At 32.7% G+C, this 22,781-nt stretch overlaps 4 protein-coding genes and 1 long non-coding RNA gene across 5 annotated transcripts; all 5 read right to left on the reverse strand.

Annotated features, from left to right (window-relative positions):
• Positions 1–2,733: 2,733 nt before the first annotated feature.
• Positions 2,734–6,267, reverse strand: LOC130942176 (uncharacterized). The gene is made up of 3 exons (XR_009070829.1): positions 5,172–6,267; positions 4,841–4,901; positions 2,734–4,155 (listed from the first exon to the last, which is right to left on the reverse strand). It is a non-coding gene; the product is annotated as an uncharacterized LOC130942176 (long non-coding RNA).
• A 10-nt stretch (positions 6,268–6,277) lies between these two features.
• LOC130939224 (uncharacterized) lies at positions 6,278–12,176 on the reverse strand. The gene is made up of 2 exons (XM_057867344.1): positions 11,696–12,176; positions 6,278–7,491 (listed from the first exon to the last, which is right to left on the reverse strand). Exons 1-2 carry the CDS (start codon positions 12,174–12,176, stop codon positions 7,487–7,489), a joined length of 486 nt encoding a protein of 161 aa, XP_057723327.1. The 3' UTR covers positions 6,278–7,486.
• A 1,132-nt stretch (positions 12,177–13,308) lies between these two features.
• On the reverse strand, positions 13,309–15,348 carry LOC130939225 (uncharacterized). Its single transcript, XM_057867345.1, has 6 exons — positions 15,271–15,348; positions 14,725–14,795; positions 14,435–14,466; positions 14,047–14,190; positions 13,410–13,705; positions 13,309–13,314 (listed from the first exon to the last, which is right to left on the reverse strand). The coding sequence occupies exons 1-6, from the start codon at positions 15,346–15,348 to the stop codon at positions 13,309–13,311; spliced, it is 627 nt and encodes a 208-aa protein (XP_057723328.1).
• Positions 15,349–16,149: 801 nt separating this feature from the next.
• Positions 16,150–17,334, reverse strand: LOC130939226 (UPF0481 protein At3g47200-like). Its single transcript, XM_057867347.1, has one exon. It carries the CDS (start codon positions 17,332–17,334, stop codon positions 16,150–16,152), a length of 1,185 nt encoding a protein of 394 aa, XP_057723330.1.
• A 1,180-nt stretch (positions 17,335–18,514) lies between these two features.
• On the reverse strand, positions 18,515–19,825 carry LOC130940212 (UPF0481 protein At3g47200-like). The gene has a single exon (XM_057868286.1). It carries the CDS (start codon positions 19,809–19,811, stop codon positions 18,579–18,581), a length of 1,233 nt encoding a protein of 410 aa, XP_057724269.1. The 5' UTR covers positions 19,812–19,825; the 3' UTR covers positions 18,515–18,578.
• Positions 19,826–22,781: the final 2,956 nt, after the last annotated feature.

Genomic DNA, 22,781 nt, shown 5'->3' on the forward strand with positions numbered 1-22,781 from the left:
GTGACAATGAGGAACATTCAAATTGAACATGCACATCAGACAAATGATTTCTATTTGCAACAAACTATCAATCCATATCCTAAACTAGTATCTCTTCATAGATCTTTATTTTTATGCTGCATAAGGATCTCTCAACAATCAATAGCAACAACGTTAAAGTTGACAGGATGGAGAAAGACAAAAAAATGTGGAGTCCAGCTAAGGCATGAAGTGATTCAATTCAAATCTTCCAACTCTGTTAAACAATAGTTTTCTGTCTTCATTTCCATTTTCAATTGTGTACATCCATTGTAAAGTTTAACAACTACAAGCATCACACAACTAGTAAAATACTTTTGTCTTTTGAGTTTCTGGATCTCATTTAGTGAAATAAAATAGACCCTTAGTTTAAATTATATTTATTAATTAGTATATATTAAAAAATTAATCTTCTTCCTTATTTCACAATTTATATGGTGGCGTCAAAGTTATATATTTTAAAAATTAGGAGAAGTCATGCATGAATCTCTTGCAATGAAATTAAATTTAAAAAATAGAATAATAATCACTCAAATATTTTCACTTAATCGCTTTTAATAATAGAATAGCTCAAATAATTATATTTGTGTTAAATTAAATCAGAACAAATCAAGTCTAATAACTATAAAATCTAAAAGATTAAATTTGTAATTAATAAATATGAATATTTATTGTTGTCATTGTTCACATTAAACAATAAAATGTGTATGTTCAATATTATTCATTCATTAAATTCATATTAAATCCTATATCTTCGTTGCGAATGTTTGATTTCTCAATTAAGTATGTGTTTATAATTAAGTGATGTGTTGCAGATTTATTATATATATATTTTTTTCAAAGTAAAAGTATATATATTCCCCTATAAATCATACATATCTTTGACAGAGGACGTAGGTAAACACTAAACACTAAAGACCAAAACGCACCCTTTAATCTATCTTCACATTTGGTCGTCTTTGAATTGATTATCAAATTTTAGTTTTCAATATTAATTAGTAGAAGGCCGCACCTAAACAACAACGTCCACACCTGCATGAAAGGTTCTTTGCTCTCTCTTCAGGTTCCAGTTTGAAACACAAACAGGAAACAGCTATATCAAGGTTCATTCTTTCTTCGTCAAACATAACATTGTTGAAAATCATCTCATTCTTACCCTTCCGCACAAACCACATCACCGCAAGAAACTCCTTTTCTTACTCATACCTCCATCTACCCAAGCCTCAAAGCATTCTTTAGACGAACCCGCCCAAAGAAAAAGTATTGCACCGTTTCCAGTCACCCATACACAGCACACAATTTACATTCCTTTGTTCTGTCTTTTTCTTCAGTTTCTAATAATTTAACAGAGTTGCTTTTCAGGAAGAGCATGACGATCATATATACAAGAATGACGAGGGTCGATGATGAACGAGAACGACTTCAACAACCACCACCGAGAGTTTTTCTGATGCCACTGCCCATGGTTGTTGGTTTTCCGCCTTTTTATTGTGCTGCTCAGCCAAGGTTTGTGGAGCGACTGCCGCTCCTAGAGCCTAGTCCCAATAGTTCGGTTGTGATCAGGCAAGTGTGGGCTGCCAACGCTGATTCCGAGTTCCAAATCATAAGCAGCCTAATTGAACAAGCGCCGACATACTATATGGACCATGCGAGGTGGTCTGGCCACTCCCTTCCGGCATGAACAAGGATCATATATCGGCTGAATTCCAGTGAGTGAAACCTCAAGTGTTATTTAACTTCTTATTTGTTGACTATTTAAGATTCATAACTCTTGAAACTAGCCACTGATGCATAGTTCATTACATAGTTAATACTTAATATTCTAAAATCAAATTTCAATTCCGCTAGAAAACTAAGTACAATCATGATTCATAAAGACTCAATATCTCACAATCACATAAGTTCATTTGAACTTACAAAAGAAGTGTTAGTGTTTGATTGAATCTATGCTAACATTCTTCATCAATAGTAGACACATGTGAATTGAAGCTGATATTTCTAATCTTGTTTTCTTTGTTTCTGAAATTTCAGGGATGGATTTCTTCAGATAATAATTCCTAAGATTTGAATGAGCGATAATGTTGATTGCGGCCAAAACATATTTTGGAGCATTTGTTTGGTTATGATCATATCATATCATATCATAAATAGATCATAAGATAGACTATGTTGTGCTTTGGAAATGCTTTTATTTCTTCTGTACCTGTCTATCTATGTCTTATTTTAAATGCCACTAAACAAAAGAATTTGGCTGAACCTTAGTATATACATATTTATGGCTTAATTTTGATTGATCAAGATATTATTGCTGATCTTATTTTACATTGTATGTTGATTTATTTGAAGATTTATTTAAAGATTTATTACCGGTTATGATGAATACATAAAAACCAAAGTTAAAATATCCATTATATTCAGTATCATTAAGCTGAATAAACATTTCAAAATATATAGAGACAACTTTTATGCAGCAGCAACTGAATCATTCTCCTCCTTTCACCAGACTTTGGATTCACATCTTATATGATCTAATTTGCAAAATAACACAGGCAATCTTGCAAGTAAAAAGAATTAAGGAAATGATAGTAAGACCAGCGCTGGCAAAGGAAACTTTTATGGTAAATAGCTACTTGAAATATATGAATATTTGTAATTATTTTTCTTTCCCTTCAATATATTGTACCTTGGAATAACCTAAATAAATAACGGAAGAAATCATAAAATGTACATAAAACATAAGCAAAAAGAAAAGACCACTCAAATTGAGAGCCAAACTCAATTTCACTTAGACCATGCTTGAGATTAGTCACCATATTCAAAGGGGTATTCAAGACCTCGTCGGGATTCAAGATATATTTTGCTAGATTTGGGTTATATAAATTTATACAAATATACAGTGCAAAAAAATCATGTGTCATCATGTGTGAAATGACATTACTAAAAATAGGAGTGGCAATATCATTTTTCTAATTAAAATATCCTATAATAATCACCATTATCAACTTTTTACTTGAATTTGAAAAGGGGATTGAATCAAGTTAGCTTAAAACCTTAAAATTCAAACTTTGTTTTCACAGCAGCTTAAATTGCAGGAGATTATTTCATTTTATCTCGTGTGTAGAACAAATAAAGAGTAGGGAAAAGGAGAAAGAGACCAACATATATCCTGGTTCGAATTCTTTGTGCAATGAATCCTACATCCAGTCTCCACCACAAACCATGGTGGAATTTCCACTATAATCCACTGATTACATTCACCAATACTATTAGTATTGAATTACTTCCTAATTCAACTAGTATCTACTCCAAGTGCTTTCTCAACTTGGAAGGGGAATCCTAACAGATTCAAAACTCACCAAGTGCTAACCCAACTTGACAAGAGAAACTAATCCTAGTTCAACAACTCAATCACATCAGAAATCAGTAGCTCTTATGCAACTCTCTTGGCTTTTCAACCTCACAAGTTCGGCCTTTTTTCAAAACAGAAAATGACATAAGACAGCCATAACAAAGAAAATCATAAATTAAGCTTGAGTAGAAAAAAAAGATTTCAGCTTCATGTTTGTGATGATGCTCTGTGTGTGTTCTCTCTTTTTCTTGCTTTGAAATTGATGTAGTGAAGCTCCTTATATGTCTTCAGCTTGCCTTCATTGTTGCTTCTTCCTTTTGCTTGTCCTTGCTGCCCGTTAGAGCTGTCACAACTAGCAAACAGTCCTTCTTCATCATGCTCCACTACTCTTGCTGGATGAGGAGCCTGTCCACTCTGTGGTCCATTGTTTTGCTTTCTTCCTAGGCATGCACTCTTTTTTCATTTTCTCCATTTCCCTGCTGCTACTGCTATTTGCAAATTTGTGTTTTGCTCACCCACTAGCCGAATGTTGCTCTGCTGATGTCTTTGGGATAGTGGAGATGTCTCTGTGTCCTTTTTGCTTTCACAGAGTCACACTTGTCCTTGCATGGTCGAATTGTCCTCTTATTGCTTTTATACATAACCATGTAATTGCTGAACGGTGGTACATGGAGGAGCTTTGGCTCTTTAAGTTGCTGAAGCTTATGCTAGTCTTGGGCTTTGTTTATTTTCTTGAATAACCAAAGGAGTAGACCAGCTTCATTTTGGTAGTGAGAGGAGTTATGGACCTGTCACAATAAAACACACATTAAACAATATTGGCTTTCAACCCAAAGCAATGTTTGTATCATTTATAAAACCCAAAATCAACTTGGACTTAACATGCATAAATTTGCATAAGTTCGCAGGAGACACAAATTTAAAGGAAAGTTATGGAAATTTCAGAATTACGAACTCAAATAGTTGTTCACTTCGTTTTGTTTATTTAGAAATTAAAACAACAAAAATCATGGCTACTCTAATGTCAAATAATACTGTCCATGAGAGATTGATCACTTCAAAGCTATTACGGCATAATTGCACCAAGGTTTACGTTAATGTTATTGCAACTTTTGTTTCAGATTTCATTTCATCAGCCTTAAAAATAACTGTTAGTCGCATTTGTAGAGTTGAGACGGAAAGACTTGGGCATTTATTGATACAACTTGGATAAATGTTTCCATGCATTTTATAATTAAAATGGGACCACTGACCTTTCACTCCATATCCAGTGATTCTTTCTACAGTAAGCTCAATCTTGGTAGTATAATTTCAGGCGGATATAGATGATATTTTTATGTTGCAATTATAATAAATCAGATCAATGAATACTGAAGTGAACAAATGCATTCTTGTCTTTATGAATTCAATTCATCATGGAGAAGTAGCTTATCAATGAGCAAAACTAAACACACAAGTAGACATGAATCTAACCTTTTTTCACATATCCTATAGGCCGATTTGATTTGCTAATGACCTCCATATGGATTCAATCCTGAAAAATAATAATTAAAATAATAAAAAAAGAAAAAAAAGAAGTACAAATTGAAAATTTAGATTACTAACTTTTCACGACGTGAACAAGTGGGATGAATTCCAAAAATTTGACTCGTGGTCAATATGCTCTCATTTAAAACATCAACACGTTTTTCCATAAATAATTCATGAATTTTATCAGGACACCACCAGCAAAAGAATAATAAAATTAATCAATATAAAAAGATTTAACCTATAGTATAAGTAATATATTTACAATTTTCATTACCAGGTGCTTCCTTTTTCATCGTGGTACTTTGGGTGCTTGATACAGTTTGTAGTTGTAGCATTGCCAAGAGTATGATACTCCGAAACCGGTGATGGTTGATAAAAGGCCCAATAAACAGCTAACAAAAACCTTATTCTTCGATTCACATCCCAAAATAAAACCGGATCGAGAGCCCACTTTATTCTAAAGTCGGTGTCACTAAATTGAAATTATTTTTAGTTAAGAAGATTTCTCATCATGTTAACTAATTAAAAAAAATAAACAATAAAAAATACCTCGAATAGACTCTCAATTGATTCAAACATAAATCATCAACTTTTTTTATGTATAGAGTGCATTCTTTAAATGGAAAATTTAAAACCTTATTAATAATATTTAGTAAGATCGTGACATCAGACGATAGCTGTTTTTTTTTTATTTTTGTCTTACTCTTTTATCTCTGTTAGAATTTACGTCTCTGTCCATTACATATTTGAACCTTAATACCATCCTTCAAATTTAAATTCCCGTGGTATTCACCTTTTAACTGTAACATGTTTAGACCTTTACAAACAGGTTTAAAGATTGATATAAAATCTTCTCTTATGTTCTCCCACCAATCTCCACCCGTCCATTCACCTTTCAAACTTATTTTTGTCTCTAGCCAATAATCCAAATCCGAATCATAATCTTCTGAAATTATTCTTTTCCGTGATAAAAGCAAAAAATTCATTCTCAAAAATAGATTTTCATCGAAAATACTCTACTTACTTATCTTGTGTATCAACGCTCTAGTTCATCAGCCTTATGGTCTTCAGAAAACTAATTAACCATCACTCTCTATGGAAGAGAGGAAGGCAAATTTGAAAATCCACTATTACCAGACCCGTGCATGTAATCGTAACAAAATTGGCTTTTTTTTAAATATCTCGGACATAACACATTTTTTTCCTAAGTTAAAAAACATCTAAAGAAAATTACAAACATTAAGACTTAATTAATTTTCTAATTTGTAATTTAATTACTTAGTAAATAAGCATCTATTAGCTTAGAAGATAACTCCGTCTTTGATTGTCGAAGGAGTGATGACTGATAACAAAAAAAATATACCACAGAATTATGGCCCAAAAATTACATGTATATGCAAAAACTGCACGTGTAATATATATCTATTTTTTAGGCCATAATTATGTGGTATATTTTTTGCTACTAGTCATCACTCCTTCGGCAATCAAAAACTGAGTTATTCTCTAAGCTAATAGATGCTTGTTTACTAAGTAGTTAAATTACAAATAATAAATTGTGGTATATTTTTTGCTACTAGTCATCACTCCTTCGGCAATCAAAAACTGAGTTATTCTCTAAGCTAATAAATGCTTGTTTACTAAGTAGTTAAATTACAAATAATAAATTGCTTGAGTCTTAATGTTTGTAATTTTCTTTAGATGTTTTTTAACTTAGTAAAAAAAAGTGTCATGTCTAAAATATTTGAAAAAAAGCCAGTTTTATTACGATTACATGCACGGGTATGGTAACAGTAGATTTTCAGATTTGTCTTCCCCTCTTCCACATAGGGTGATAGTTAATTAATTTTCTAAAGACCATAAGACTGATGAACTAGAGCGTCGATACACAAAACAAGTCAAATGAAATATTTTCGATGAAAATCTATTTTTGAGAATACATTTTTTAAATTTATCACGAAAAAGAATAATTTCAGAATATTATGATTCGGATTGGATTCTTGGCTAAAGACAAAAAAAATTTAAAAACTGAATGGACGGGTGGAGATTTGTGGGAGAACATAAAAGAAGATTTTATATCAATCTTTAAACCTATCTGTAAAAGTCTAAAAATGCTACGTTTAAAGGGTGAATACCACGGAAATTTAAATTTGAAAGATGGTATCAAGGTTCAAATATATAATGGACAGATACGTGAGATTCTAACTGAGATTAAAGAGCTAGACAAAAATAAAAAAGAACAGCTATTGTCTGATGTCACGACCTTACTAAATATTATTAATAAAGTTTTAAATATCCTATTTAAAGAATGCACTCTATACATAAAGGAGGTTGAAGATTTATGTTTGAATCAATTGAGAGTCTAATCGAGATATTTTTTATTGTTTATTTTTTTTAATTAGTTAACATGATGAAAAACTTTTTTAACTGAAAATAATTTCAATTCAGTGACACCAACCTCAGAATAAAGTGGACTCTCGATCCGATTTTATAGTTTTCTAAATTACCCAAGATTCTGAAAACCGAACCAGTCATCGAACCGCTCTAGTCACTGATTCACTGATTTATTTGTCCAATCGGTCCAACCGTAATTCAATCTGAAAAACCATTTTAAAATAAAATAATAAATAAATTATAAATATACATACTAAAATATAGTTATAGTCTAATACAAATCTTAAAATATCTTCCAAATTTAAAAACACTACATGAAATGTCATCAATCAAAACCATATGATCTTATCAAAATACAAACTCAAATTTTTTTGAAACACTCTTCAAATATATGTTTAATGTTTGCAAGCACTTTTGTCATCATCATCTTCAGCTTTACACTCATCACTCAGTTAAACAATTGATGACCCTAATTCTCTATGATTTCTTTTGAAAAAATAAAATCCCGTTCAAGAAGGAAACCATAGCCGTAAGTAATTGAGAATATTTGTCAAACTCAGCACCAAGACATAGAACAAGTATACATAAAGAACAATACCAAACAATCCAATTCTCAATTCCATGAATCATAAACTAAAAGGTGTCTAAAATATCCACAGAATCAATCAAATTCAGCATTAAAAAATATCAAAAACTAAATTTTGCAATTAAACACAATAAAGTAAAGATGGGATTTATACTCAGATTCCCCTTCATCTTAAACCATGTCTCATACTTTGTGAGCAGCAACACAAGCACAACCCAATTCAATTGGAACACCAGACTCAGAACTATCACTCTCCAAACCTATGTGACAAATTCTACAATCCCTCTCCAAATCATCTTTATTAATAATATTAACATAGCCAACTAATAAATGGATATTGAAGCTTTAAACTTTATTTAACAACAAGCTGTAACATGGCTCAAATAAGAAATTAACCAAGTTAATTAATACACAACTCCAAACACAGCAAGTAATCTGCTTCATACACTCCTCAAAAGCAGTCCCAAATCATTTACAATAACAGTGAACTATGCTTCATAAACTACTCAAATTATCAAAATCAGAAACATGAAACACACTATTTAGAATCTACAGAGGCATACCAATTTCAAGAAATGCATAATTGGCACAATTTATCAAAGCATGGCAAAGCTAAATTCTCAAAGAAAAATTTTAATTGAACACAAAAACACAGCACAATGGTCAACAGAGCACAGCAGCGAAGAAGACACAAAACAGGCATACCCCACATGCAACACTTAGTTTCAAAGGATTCAAGCCTATGTTACACTTGCGGTATATAGCCGGTCCCAAGTCCGGATAAAGGAGGAGGGTTGTGTTAGGTCTTCGGCAACCAACATAAAAATATAGCCGAACCCCCATGACATGCCATGACATTAACAATGTAGTAATTCACAGTAAAAACAACAAGATTCACAGATTAATTAACAATTTAACACTTATTCAACCCATAACAAATTCACAGATTAACTAACAACAATTATTCCACAATTATTATTAAAAAAGAATACCTAGAAGCTAGAAGCCCTAGAACAAGGCAGAGCAGATCCTAAGCAAAAGGGGGACAACGGAACGACTGAAGGGATGACAAGTGGAACAGAGATAGCGCCGGTGACGATGGAAAGAAGCTGCGCGACGGAGGCAGGAGACGAGCCCGGCGACGATGGAACAGAGCTGCGCGATGGTGGAACAGAGCTGCACGTAACAACGGTGGCTTCGAAGCTCGTTTCCGCGGCCGGAGCTGGACAGAAGCGAGGGAGTGAGATCAATGACGGTGAGAGGAAGGAGTAGTTGGAGGGTGATGGGAGGGATGGGTTCGCTTTTAGCCGTTGTGTGGAGCTAAGGTTGCTGGGTTGGGTAATTGGCTAGGGCATCCCAGCATCAAAAAACGATGGCATTTTGTATAAGTTAAAAAACCGGCCGGGTCCTGGTTCGGTTCGACCGACCGATTTCCGGCCGGTTCGACAGTCCAATATCAATTTTTCAAATCTCCAGTTTCAATGTCTGTCTGAACCGTTATTCCCTTCGGTTTGCGGTCGACCAGCCGGTTCGAACCGATTTTCAGAACCTTAAAATTACCAAATTACATCTCAAATTAAAAAAAATTGCAACCTAAACCCGCCATTTCCACCGTGGACAGTTGCAGATCGCCGTGACAACCGAGACAAAACAGCTTTGCTACGGCCAAGAGCTCAAAATCCGCAACGGCATATCACCATGGCGCCGTCATGGCTGCCATTTTATAACACGCATAAATACCCCAAAGCGCGGCAGGTATATAGGCACAAAAGGTTCAGCGACAGTTTCGGAATTAAGCAGAGTGGAAAAATTGAGTGGGTCCCCAAGTATTGTTAACTTGGCAAACATTGAGAGAAGAGGAATGCCATGCTAAGACGTGGGTTTGCGCATGGTGCGTATAAAGGGGAAGAAAGGAAAGGCAGGCTGAATTTGGGAATTGGCTTGGGAGAGTGGGGTTGCTATATCGCCCTATTTCCGTTGGCTTCTTGTTGAGATCCAGACTCATCAGGGTGAATAATACTATTATACTACTCCGTCTAGTTTCTATGTTTGGTTTCCTACAATTTGGCACCAGAGCTCTTGTTCTTGAAGCTTTGTGAGCCTTCTTTTTAATTCTGCCATGGAGGATAGGATGAATACGTTAAAAGATGGCTAGTGAGGGTGGCTAGTGGGGCGAAAAGGGAAGAAAGGGAAAGCGGTGGCGGCAAAAGGGGAGGGGATGGGTTGGTAGCAAAAGGGGAAGGGAGGCGAGGCACAACAATAAAAGGGAAGAAGGGGAGCGGAGGGGAGGGGTGGGGGTGGATGGCAGCGGTAGATTAAGGGATATATAAATTAAGCATTCTATAATTTAGTAGGTAAAGATTAACATATAGAAATTTTTGTACTTTACATACATAACATATGTCCCAAAAGAGTTTTAATAATGAGTTTACATTTTCAATATATAATATAGTAACTTTGGTCATTCTAACCACAGTTTAATACATGCATATTGGATCACCAGTCTTCAAACTACAACATTTAACTCTAGAAGCAAAAACTATCACTCCAAACAATTTAATTAAAATAATAGAAGCTAAATTATTTTCCTTTTATAAGAAACTCACAATGATTAATAGATGCAACCGCTACTATCACTCAAATTGTGTATTATGAATTAAAAGACTAAACATGAGTGTGGTAGTGTTTTGAGTTGTTATCAATTAGAATCTATTAGTAATGGAGGAACAGCCTAGAGCCAACTCAACAACAAATAAAACGGGGTGCAAACATCAAGCTAGAAAACAGATACAAAATAAAACCCAAAGAATTGGAAACACCCAAAAATTAAATCAAACCACCAAGGTTCACTGGTTCAATGGTTTACTGGTTCGACCGGAATTCAACCGGTTTAATTAAATATTAAATAAAACTATTAAAAAACCTACATATAATTTTAAACATATAAATTTAATAATTTCTAACATAATAAAATTCAAAATTTCAGAAAATAAATTATCCATGATTTAATATTAGAAATTCACAAACAACTTCAAATATCAAAGTTCATAACTAAAAACAAGCAAAACGCACAGTGACAAGCACATAATGTTCTACTATCAAAAGAAACATTAACAAACAAGTTTTCAACTAATCAAAGGCACAACTCATCACAAATCAGAATCATCATCAAGTGGTCCAATATCTCCATCATAAACAGGTAATCCAGAATAGATGTAATTTATCACTACTGACAATAACAATAACAATAAAAATCAATAGAAAAGCTTGCTTAACCCAACAAGAAAGGAAAAGAAAATGCTGCAGCATAAACTCTACTATGTTAATGATTTGGATTTTGGAACCTTCAATATTATTTTCGTATTGACTTTGTGCAGATGACTTTAGAAAAGAAATTGACATATTTATTTAATTAGAAAAACTTTCCTCTCACAAATATTTGTTTCTAAAAAATAGGCCTAGTCATCAAAAAACACAAAAAAACAGCAAACAATATATGAATCTGCATCAGATTTAATCAACTATCAACCATTATCAACCATAATCAAAACTCAACCATTATCAAACAACACAAAAAACAGCAAACAATATATGAATCTGCATCAGATTTAATCAAATATCAACCATTTAATCAAAAGTCAAAACTCAACCAATATCAAACAACACAAAAACAGCAAACAATATATGAATCTGCATCAGATTTAATCAAATATCAACCATTATCAACCATAATCAAAACTCAACCATTATCAAACAACACAAAACACAACAAACAAACCTAAATCTCTGATCTCAAACCCTAATCCAGAAAACTAACATACCAGAAATCTGATATGACAGTGGTGATGAGCAGAGGACCAGGAGGCGAGGAGCAGCGGCGATGAAGACAGACAAGGAGACCCAGAGAGCGAGAGGACCGACGAGCATACCCAGAGGCCAGAGAGCGAGAGGACAGGACCCAGGAGCCCAGGACCGAGACCAGCAGCGACGACGGCTATACGGAGCAGCAGCGGTGGCTAGAACCCAGGAGGACCGAAGAGCGACGGTGACTGCGACTCTGCGAGCGTGAGGGGTGAGGACGGAACTCCGAAGTGCGAGCTTGAGGGGTGAGGTCGACGGAAGTGCGATCGTGAAGGGTGAGGACGGTGACTGCGGGTGTGAGTGAGAGTGACTATGGGTGGAGAGGGTGGAGAGTGGAGACTGGAGAAGCTGAAGCTCTGTGTTGAGTGGGAGCCTGGGAGGGACCGAGGGAGTGAGTGACCGAGTGAGAGTGAGGAAGCTCAAAGCCGGGTAGGGTTTCATTTTTTTGCCGGGGTGGGGGTTCTCGGGTCAGGTCGGGTTGTTGATTAATCGGGTTTTGGGTCTGGGCTAAAACATATTCAGCCTTTTAACCAAAAAAAACCCCTCAGCCTGCAGGGAAAGTCACCCGCACCGCCAAAGCCCATAGTTTAAGTGGTGTGGGTTAGGCAAACTTTTGTCTTTGGTGATCACAAATTTTCAGTTTAATCCATCTTTTTTGGCAGGTTACGCAAGTCAACCCGATGAATTTAGACTCAAACTGGGTTTTGAGTCTGGGTAATCATTTAGGATTTTTTTTTTTTGTTATAAACTATAAAACAAGTCGTTTGAAGGGATTATCCCAACTTTTGATTGTTTTTAATTTTTTATTTAGTCTTTAAATTTTATAAATGTGACTCACATTAGTTATTAGGATAATTTTTGACATATAAATGTTAATGGAGTCTTGACCTGAACAGATGAATATCACGTTGAAACTTATAAAATGATATCGTTTTAATTTTAGTGTTTAAATAGCTTAAAAACAATGTCAAATCACTTGTTTTGGGAGGAAAAATTTCAATAAACACTACTTATGATATTTCTTAGCTCTTTGAATGCCAAAACAAAAACGATATTACTTGACAGAGTCTGACGTACCAGCTATCCACGTCAGCGTTTCATGAACATTTATGCGTCGAAAATTATCCCAAAAAAATTAACATAAGTTACTTTCGCAATGTTTAGAGTCTAAATAGAAGCAATACAAATTTTAGAAATTAAATTAAGGTTCACATGCAAGTTCAGAAACCCAATTGAGTTTGATACTAACTTCATAATAAACACGTATAAATAACATATAGAATACAACAATTAAAAAAATCACATTCAAACTTGATACAATTATAAAAAAGGGAGCTACCATATGAAGTGGTTTGAGGGAGGAAAATATCCCTTTAGGTGCTTAAGAATAATAGGTGATTAGGAGATAATTTTTTAGAAATTATATGTTGTTTGTAATTGGTCTGAACAATTCTTCTTTTTGGGTCGAAATTTCTAACGATAATTAAAAAAAAAATATGAAGTGGCCTTCAATAAATACATGGGTTATCCATGTTGATAACAAACATTTCAATTACTTTAAAATACAAATATATTAAATCTATCACACCATATTAAAGTATTGAACATTAACATAATCCAATTCAATCCAAACAACACAAGACGAACATTAATAATATAGTACTAGTGTATTACTTGGAGGATCGAAAATATTGTTTGAACAACGGTGAGAATAAGCAGAAAAATGCCAGTAATGGAAGCTACCGTCCTCCACGGAGTGTTGCAGTAGTCGCGCTTCAAAGTTGCTACTTTTATGTTCCAAGGCTTCTCACAGAAATCATTCAAGCCTTTAAGAATACAAGAATATTTCTCATTAAAATCTGAAGTCAAAATGTTCACTGCAAGACCATTGAACATTTTAGCCACTGCATTGCTATCACCTAACCAATTTTCAATTATTGCTTTCTTAATCAACAAATCCACATCTTTATCTGTGTTGATAAGAAAATCAATGACAAAGATATAGTCAGTGAGGTAGGATTCGTAGATACAGTGACATTGCTCGAAAGCTAACAAATTTCTCAAAACAACTTCGGTATGTAAATTGTGTGCTGTGTATGGGTGACTGGAAACAGTGCAGTACTTTTTCTTTGGGCGGGTCGTCTAAGGAATGCTTTGAGGCTTGGGTAGATAGGGTATGAGTAAGAAAAGGAGTTTCTTGCGGTGATGTGGTTTGTGTGGAAGGGTAGGAATGAGATGATTTTCAACAATGTTATGTTTGATGAAGAAAGAATGAAACTTGATATAGTTGTTTCCTGTTTGTGCTTCAAACTGGAACCGGGAGAGGGAGCAAAGAACCTCCTTAACTGATTCCAAGTATTAACTCCAAGACCATTGAACATTTCAGCCACTGCATTTCTATCACTTAACTGATTCTCAATTATTCCTTTCTTGATCAACAAATCTACATCTTTGTCTGTGTTAATAAGAAAATCAAAGAAATAGATATAGTCACCAACGTAGGGTTCGTTCATATAGTGACATTGCTCGAAAGCTAACAAATTTCTCAAAAAAATTTCAGTAGTGTCCTCCACACTAATGAATGGAATTCTCAAAGTATGACGAGAAAGTTGTATGTCTAGTAAGCATTGGCTGTTTTTGTTTACCTCAAACTTCACTCCAGCTTCATTCAACTCAGTTGCACTATAAATTTGTGTTACCTGTGCTTCTATTGAGCATCGAGAGGGTGCTTCTATATATATATATATTAAATTAATTGTTTAAATAGAATTTTTTGATAAAGTATAAGAAAAAAAAGCTAATATATATATTCTTTCTTTCCTCTTCAATCAGTCTTTGTTTATTTTTATATTCACATATGGAAAATAACTTAATGTATGTCTTCTTGATTATTTATGTCTTTATCTTTATAACTAATTCTATATCAGTTAATGTTAGCAGAAAGGTCAAAAAGAAAATTTTGGAAGATAATACAATAAGACACACTCACCTTTCAGCCTTTGTGTATTTGGAAAATGAAACGATATGAGAGTGTCGCCTTTGACTTAGTAGTGAAGTACCCTATACAACACATTGAACACAACACAACACACAAGTTTTGGAAGCATCAAGCATCACAAGTGATTGTGTGGCGTGGTGAATACGACACACAAGCTTATAGAAAACATGAGATAGATATATAGCTGAGATTGGGAAAAGAAGCTGATCTTAGCTGCAAAACAAAGACAAGTATATGATCCCTTTAATTTTTCTTGGATACTCAAAGGCAAGTATCACTGAGATTATGAAGTAAGAAACATATTTATCCAAGGCTTAGCCTTAAAGTAGACTACAGTATCACTAGTGATTGACACATTAGTAAATACTGCTAGCTTTTCTTTTTGGCATTACAAGGGTGTGGCTACTTTTCTCTGCCAAAGATGTTTACAGAAAGCATTCAAGTCTTTACAGATACAAAGATACGAAGTATTAAAAGTTTCATGGATAATGTTCTTCTCAAGACCATTGAACAATTTAGCCACTGCTTTGCTATCACCTTACCAATTGATTTCGGAGCATTATTGTTCCAAAGCTTCAAATGTTTCCGGAGCAGGTAAAGATCATGATGTTTCATGTTGAATGGTTGAGTCCTGTTGTGGAAGGAGTGTTGTCTTTGACAAAGATAGATGGCCTTGCAATTGCTCAAGGTTCTAAGGCTCGGCCAATTTTCAAAGTAACTTCTCATTGGAGGAAAATTTTATTCAAGTAAACTTCTTATACTCAAGAAATTCAGCAACATAGTTGGTAGTAAATACAACCAATATAGTTATCTTCTCTTAAAATTATTGGTATCTCTCTTCCAGATATGCTAATCTATTACTCTGTTTCATGTCATGTTGGTTAGTATTTCTTTTTAATCATCTTGTATCATTTCTAGCTTTTAATGAGTACATTCAGGAAAATCATGACTATATGGCATTTTGTGTCTTTGTCGGATGATGATCTTTATTGATTAGCCAACAATGTTAGTCTAGAAATGCATATTGATCTTTATCGTACAGTTGAAATTGGAAAGCCCTCACTCTTTCTAAGATAGAACATGAAGTTTGAATACTAATTTCAGAATTAAGATGTGTAAATAATGTATAGAAACTAGAAAGCAACAATAAAAAAAATATCACATTCAAACTTGATAAAGAATTACAGAGAAGGGAGTTGCCTTATGCAGTGGTCTTCAATCATTTCATAACAAAGTGTCCACATATTGTCATGTTCATAATAAACTCTTCAATTCTTCCAATTACAAAGATATCAAATATTAATCTAGTACTAGTGTACTCCTTGGAGAATAGAAAATACTGTCTGAACAACAGTGAGAACAAGCAGAAAAATTCCAGCAATAGAAGCTACCGTCTTCCATGGAGTGTTGCAATAATCACGCCTCAAAGTCGCAACTTTTTTTGTTCCAAGGGCGTGCACAAAAAGCATTCAACCTTTGAAAAATAAGGGAATATTGCACATTAAAATCTGGATACATAATGTTCACTCCAAGACCATTGAACATTTTGGCCACTGCATTACTATCACCTAACCAATTCTCAATTATTCCATTCTTAATAAGAAAATCTACATCTTTGTCTGTGTCTATCACAGCAATATAGTCAGCAAGGTAGGATTCATTGATGCAGTGACATTGCTGGAAAGCTAACAAATTTCTCAAAACAACCTCAGTAATATCTTCTACTCTAAAGAATGGGATTCTCAAAGTATGACCAGAAAGTTGCAAGTCTAGTAAGCATTGACTAGCTTTCTTTACCTCAAACTTTACTCCTGCTTCCTTCAACTCAGTTGCACTATAAATTTGCACTATCTGTGCTTCTCTTGAACATCTAGAGATTGATAAGTTACAGGACAATAATAGAAGCTTTCTAGAAAGATCTGTGAAATGAGCTATTCCACCGATATTGGATACTGATAACTCACCTTTAAAATCACCAGGAAAGATTATTCTACCAGGAACTATATGATAAAGAGCGAGACTTAACAACGAAGGATGCCTGTCGTGGCTCCGACCAATGAAGGTAGAAGGAAAAACTAGATTGTAAAGCTTGTCAAGAACAAAGAATGGGACTTGATTCTCAAGCAACAACAAATCATATCGTATATAGACCCTTAACTGTGTTGGCAAAAGAATAGCATCGTCGCCACGTGTAAGCATGAAATGGTACCTGAGTAGAAACTCTAATATGAAGCAGCAGTCCACCAAGATCACCATAACATGTTCTTCCTTACTAAGCTTGATGTCATCTGAGTAACAACCACGAATCTTTGGCTCAAGCTCTTGCACGCAATTCACAAAACTTTCTAACTTGTTTGTCTCGGATCTTTCAATAAATTGTTTGCAATATAATCTTTTATGGTCCTCCATCTTTAGCAATTTTTCATCTCCATGGTGAAAAGGACCAATTGAAACAATCTCTGGAGTGTATGCATCTTCTTTAAGCTTGCGGATGTTGTGGGGAACCCTGTAGATGCAACATTCCTTTGTAAAGCGAGCTTGTCCCTTCTCCAACATTGCTTCAATCTTCTTTACAAAGTCATTAGGATTCGGAGTTGCCATCTATATAAATAGATTAATACTTTTCCTTTTTAGTTAGAATTTTGTATACTTATTTGTTACAACACTATGGAAGAAATTATGAAATTGATTATTTGATTACATAGATGCTATTTACATAGATAGATTTTATATCAGTTAATAATAGCAGAAAGTTTAAAAAAACATTGGAGGATAATGCGATATAATAAGGCACACTCACCTTTCAGCCTTTGTGTATTTGAAAAGTGAAACGATATGAGAGTGTGGCCTTTGACTCGGTACAAGTTGAACCTTGTGTCAGTAATCATTGTTTTACAATCAAAAGTTTTGGAAGCATCACAAAAGATTGTATAGCATGGGTGGGATAGGACACACAAACTTACAAAAAAAACAAGTTGAGTTCTGAGATTGGGAAAAAATAAAGACAACTATAATGATCTTAGCTTGCAAAGTCAAAGTATATCACTTTTTTTTTTCTTGGATGCTATAAGGCAAGTATCACTGAGATTATAAAATAAGAAACGTATTTATACAAGGCTCAGCTTCAAGGTATACTATGATGAGTGATCGACCCATTAGTTAATACAAATTTATTACTTCTAGCCCTTTTTTTTTTGGTATTCAAATACACAATAGAAAGATATTAGAGGATGTATATTCACGTGTAATAACCAATTAGAGTTAGTTATATTCCAGCCAGCAAGTTAGTTAGAATAAAACTAGATTTGGTAGTTTTTGTTAGACCATTCAGCTAAGACCAACTATATAAAGCTGATAACCAAGACTATTAGTTTAAGCTTTACATTCCTCTGTTCATTACTTGTAACACAAGAATAGATTGTGAACCCTTTCTCTGATTGGTTTCGTCATTGAAGGTGGTTACTTGTATGAGAAGCTTCCAAATGATAGTCACGAAATGCATATTAATCTTTAACTTACAATTGAAAAAACTCGCTCTTTTTAAGATAAAACATAATGTTTGAATATTAATTTCAGAATAAAGATGTGTAAATAATGTATAGAAATTAGAAAGCAACAATAAAAAAAAGATCACACTCAAACTTGATACAGAATTACAGAGAAGGAATATGCCATATGCAGTGGTCTTCAATAATTACATAACAAAGTGGCCACATGTTCATAATAAACACTTCAATTCTTACAAAATACAAAGATATTAAATCTACCACACCATATCGGGAATTAAACATATAATCATCCAATCCACACTACACAACACAAACATTAATCTAGTACTAGTGTTTTCAATGGAGGATAGAAAATACTGTTTGAATAACAGTGAGAATAAGCAGAAAAATTCCAGCAATAGAAGCTACGGTCTTCCATGGAGTGTTGCAGTAATCGCGCCTCAAAGTCGCAACATTTTTGTTCCAAGGGCGTGCACAGAAAGCATTCAACTCATCAAAAATATGGGAATATTGCACATTAAAATCTGGATACAAAAGGTTCACTCCAAGACCATTGAACATTTTGGCCACTGCATTGCTATCACCTAACCAATTCTCAATTATTTTTTTCTTAATAAGGAAATCTACATCTTTGTCTGCATTGATAAGAAAATCAAAGAAGATGATATAGTCTGTGAGGTAGGGTTCATAGATACAGTGACATTGTTCGAAAGCTAACAAATTTCTCAAAATAACTTCAGTCCAGTCATCCACACTAATAAATGGGATTCTCAAAGTACAGCCTGAAATTTCCAAGTCTAGTAAGCATTTATCATTTTTGTTTACCTCAAACTTCACTCCAGCTTCATTCAACTTAGTTGCACTATAAATTTGGGTCATCTTTTTTCCTCTTGCGCGTCCAGAGGCTGATGGTTGGAAAAACTGAGAGGATCTTAATAGAAGCTTTCTTATTAGATCTGTGAAATGAGCTATTCTACCAACACTAGATAAAGTTAGCTCATTTTTATAACCTGGAGGAATAGTATCATTAGGAACCACAAGAAGAGTGAGACCTAATAATGAAGGATGGTTACTATTCAAGGTAGAAGGAAAAGCTAGATTGTAAAGCTTGTCAAGAACAAAGAAAGGGACTTGATTCTCAATCAACAACAAATCTAATGCTATAGGGCTCCATAACCGTGGTGACAGAAAAATGGCATCCTGCAACTGCTTGAAATGGATCCTCAGTAAAAACTCTAATATGAAGCAGCAATCCACCAAGATCACCATAACATGCTTTTCCTTACTAAGCTTGATGTCATCTGAGTAACAACCACGAACCTCTGCCTCCACCTCTTGCACGCAACTCACAAAACTTTCCAAGTTCTTCGTCTCGGATCTTTCAATGAATTGTCTGCAATATAATCTTTTATGATACTCCATCTTTAGCAGTTTTTCATTTCCATGGTGAAAAGGACCAATTGAAACAACCTCTGGAGTGTATGCATCTTTATTAAACTTCCGGATGTTATGGGGCACCCTGTAGATGCAGCATTTCTCTGTAAAGTGAGGTTGTCCCTCCTCCAACATTGTTTTAATCTCCATTACAGCTTCATTAGGATTCTTACTTGCCATCTATATAAAATTATAAATACTTGACTTTTTAGTTGACTCGTGGTCAAATTTCTTATAACTATGCACCAATTATTTTCGGAACACATTAAAATTCAAAATAAGTTAAATAATATATGTGTATATAAAAATATAAATTTGATATTTCATAACAAAATTTTATTATATTACTTATAAACAAATTTGATTATTTGTTTATTACATATTTGATTATTTTACTTTTTGACAGATTTGATTATTCTAATATTATTTTATTAGAAAAATATTAAATCAATATGTATAAATATATATAATAATAATTAATGTAGTAACCAATTTTTAATATACATATTTTTGTATTTAGATCTGCAATTTTGATTTTCATAAAATACTCTAATTTTATCCTTGATCTAAAATAAATTAATAACACAAAATTCAAGAAATATGACTGAATGCATATAGTTTTTGGTATTTAAGAATTAACTAGTATTTTTATGTCTAAAATCAAGTAAATAACTAAATTATGTATTTATTTTTATGTTCATATGTGGAAATAACTTAATTTATGTCTTTATGATTATTTATTTTTTTTTTATAAAAATAATTCTATATTAGTTAATGTTAGCAGAAAGGTCAAAGAAACTTTTGAAGGATATTGCAGTATAAAAAAGTATAGGTAGACAATGAAAATACTAAACAATGTGAATAATGATATATCAGATGTTTAATTCATTAGGTGTGCAGATAGTTATTCTAATATTAAGATTTAGGTGGATAATTTAGGAGTGTAGTGTGTTTTTACTTTATTGGACCAATTTTAAAATCTATTGTTTATATTGTTCACAAAAGTCATTCTCTACCTAGCAAATCGCTTGCAATATAATAAGACACACTTACCTTGAGGCCTTTGTGAATTTGAAAAGTGTTGCCTTTGACTTAGTACCCTACACAACACAACACAACAACAGTTGAACCTTTTGTCAGAAATCATTATTTAACAATCAAAAGTTTTGGAAGAATCAAAGAGTTTGAATAGCATGGGTGGAATAGGAAACATGCACAACCTTATAAAAAATACAAGTTGTGTTATGCGACGATAAAGATATAATATTATATATATAGCTGAGATTGGGAACAAATAGAGACAAGTATAATGATCTTAACTTGCAAAGTGAATACAAGTATATCACTTTTCTTTTTTTTTCTTGGATGCTATAAGGCAAGTATCACTGAGATTATAAAATAAGAAACATATTTATACAAGGCTCAGCTTCAAGATATACTATGATGCAGAGTGATCCACCCATTAGTTAATACAAATTATTACTTCTAGCCTTTTTTTTAGTATTCAAATACACAACAGGTATTCACGTGCAATAACCAATTAGAGTTAGTTATATTCCCGCCAGCAAGTTAGTTAGAATAAAACCAGATTTGGTAGTTTTTGTTAGACCATTCAACTAAGACCAAATATACAAAGCTTATAACCATAGTTAGAATAAAAACTAATTTTTTTCTCTTTTCCCTTCGTACTCATCATTCATTCTTATATTTATTATATAAATCAACATTTAATTCACAATTTTTTTTATCTTCTTTTATATAATCTCATACTTCTTTCTTTTTCTTCTTCTCCCTCTTAATTCTTGCTAATTTTTTGCACAACTAGAATTTGATTGATAACTATAATTTTTAATTTTATTTTTTTTAATTTAGTAAACATATGTATTATTAGGTGATTGTGTGATTGTATTCATTAACTTTTTTATTTTTTTTTTTGTGTAATTATTGTATTCATAAATTATATAGTATGTTTGTTGTCTATATATCACTTCTTTTTTCTTTCAACAATTTATAATTTTTTAATATCATTTAGTTGTAACAATATTGTTAAAAATGAGTAAATGGTCAAATTAATCCTTAAAAGATTACTCGTTCTTCAAATTGGTTATCGAAAGATTTTTTTTAATCAAATTTATCCTTCAAAAATTTTAAATTATTCATGTTAGTCCTTTTGCCACTTTCTTTGTTGATGGTATCAAAATTTGCTAATGTAACATGTTAAGTGACACTCCAACATACACCTAGAAGTCTTAATTGACTATAGCATGATTAATTTATGAAATTAGATCAAATCAATCCCAAATTAAGGGATTCTAATGCCTCAAGTTCAATTCTCAATTAGGTTTTGATTTGATCTAATTTCATAAACTAATCACGTTAATAGTCAATTAAGATTCCTAGATGTATGTTGGGGTGTTACTTAATGTGTTAGATTAGTAAATTTTAATACCATCAACAAACAAAGTGACCAAAGGACTAACGTGACTAATTTAAAATTTTTAAAGGACGAATTTGATTAAAAAAACCTTTCGATAATCAATTTGAAGAATGAGTAATCTTTCAAAGACTAATTTGACTATTTATTTTGTTAAAAATACATGTTATCATGATTCATAAAAAATAAAATTAAAAATTAAATATCATTTTTTATTATTAAAACTTTAATAATATTCATACTTGTATTTTATCTAATAGTTTTATCACTGTATCATAGTATTTAAATATAACCCTAAAAATATAAAAAAAAACAAAAATAACTATTTAAAAAAAATAATGATATAAAATCAGATGAATAAACTTTAATGGAATGTTTTTATTATTTATAGTCTAATTTATGTATAATTTTTTTATAATTATTAAATTTTGAATTAAATTTTTTATTTTAAATTATCATTTATTATCAACCATTATAAAATTTAAATTAATAGTTATATGCTATTAGACAAAATTTTAAAATTTTTAATTAATTAAATTTAATTCATATTATTATTCAATTAAATTACAAAGTAACAATTAAGCACATTTATTATCTATATGAAAATTGTATATTTTTTCTTTGTACATCTTTTTAGTTGAATAATAATATTATTAAATTATATATAAATT

The sequence above is a fragment of the Arachis stenosperma genome, chromosome 7, assembly GCF_014773155.1.
Source record: "Arachis stenosperma cultivar V10309 chromosome 7, arast.V10309.gnm1.PFL2, whole genome shotgun sequence".
NCBI lineage: Eukaryota > Viridiplantae > Streptophyta > Magnoliopsida > Fabales > Fabaceae > Arachis > Arachis stenosperma.

Coding starts and splice junctions, on each gene's coding strand:
- LOC130939224 (XM_057867344.1), bottom strand. CDS start 12,176: ATGAAACCCTACCCGGCTTTGAGCTTCCTCACTCTCACTCGGTCACTC.
- LOC130939225 (XM_057867345.1), bottom strand. CDS start 15,348: ATGAAACATCATGATCTTTACCTGCTCCGGAAACATTTGAAGCTTTGG. Junction 14,467..14,724: donor AAATACACAAAGGCTGAAAG/GTGAGTGTGTCT, acceptor ATATATATATAG/AAGCACCCTCTCGATGCTCA. Junction 13,706..14,046: donor TGCTCCCTCTCCCGGTTCCA/GTTTGAAGCACA, acceptor TTATCAACACAG/ATAAAGATGTGGATTTGTTG.
- LOC130939226 (XM_057867347.1), bottom strand. CDS start 17,334: ATGGCAACTCCGAATCCTAATGACTTTGTAAAGAAGATTGAAGCAATG.
- LOC130940212 (XM_057868286.1), bottom strand. CDS start 19,811: ATGTTGGAGGAGGGACAACCTCACTTTACAGAGAAATGCTGCATCTAC.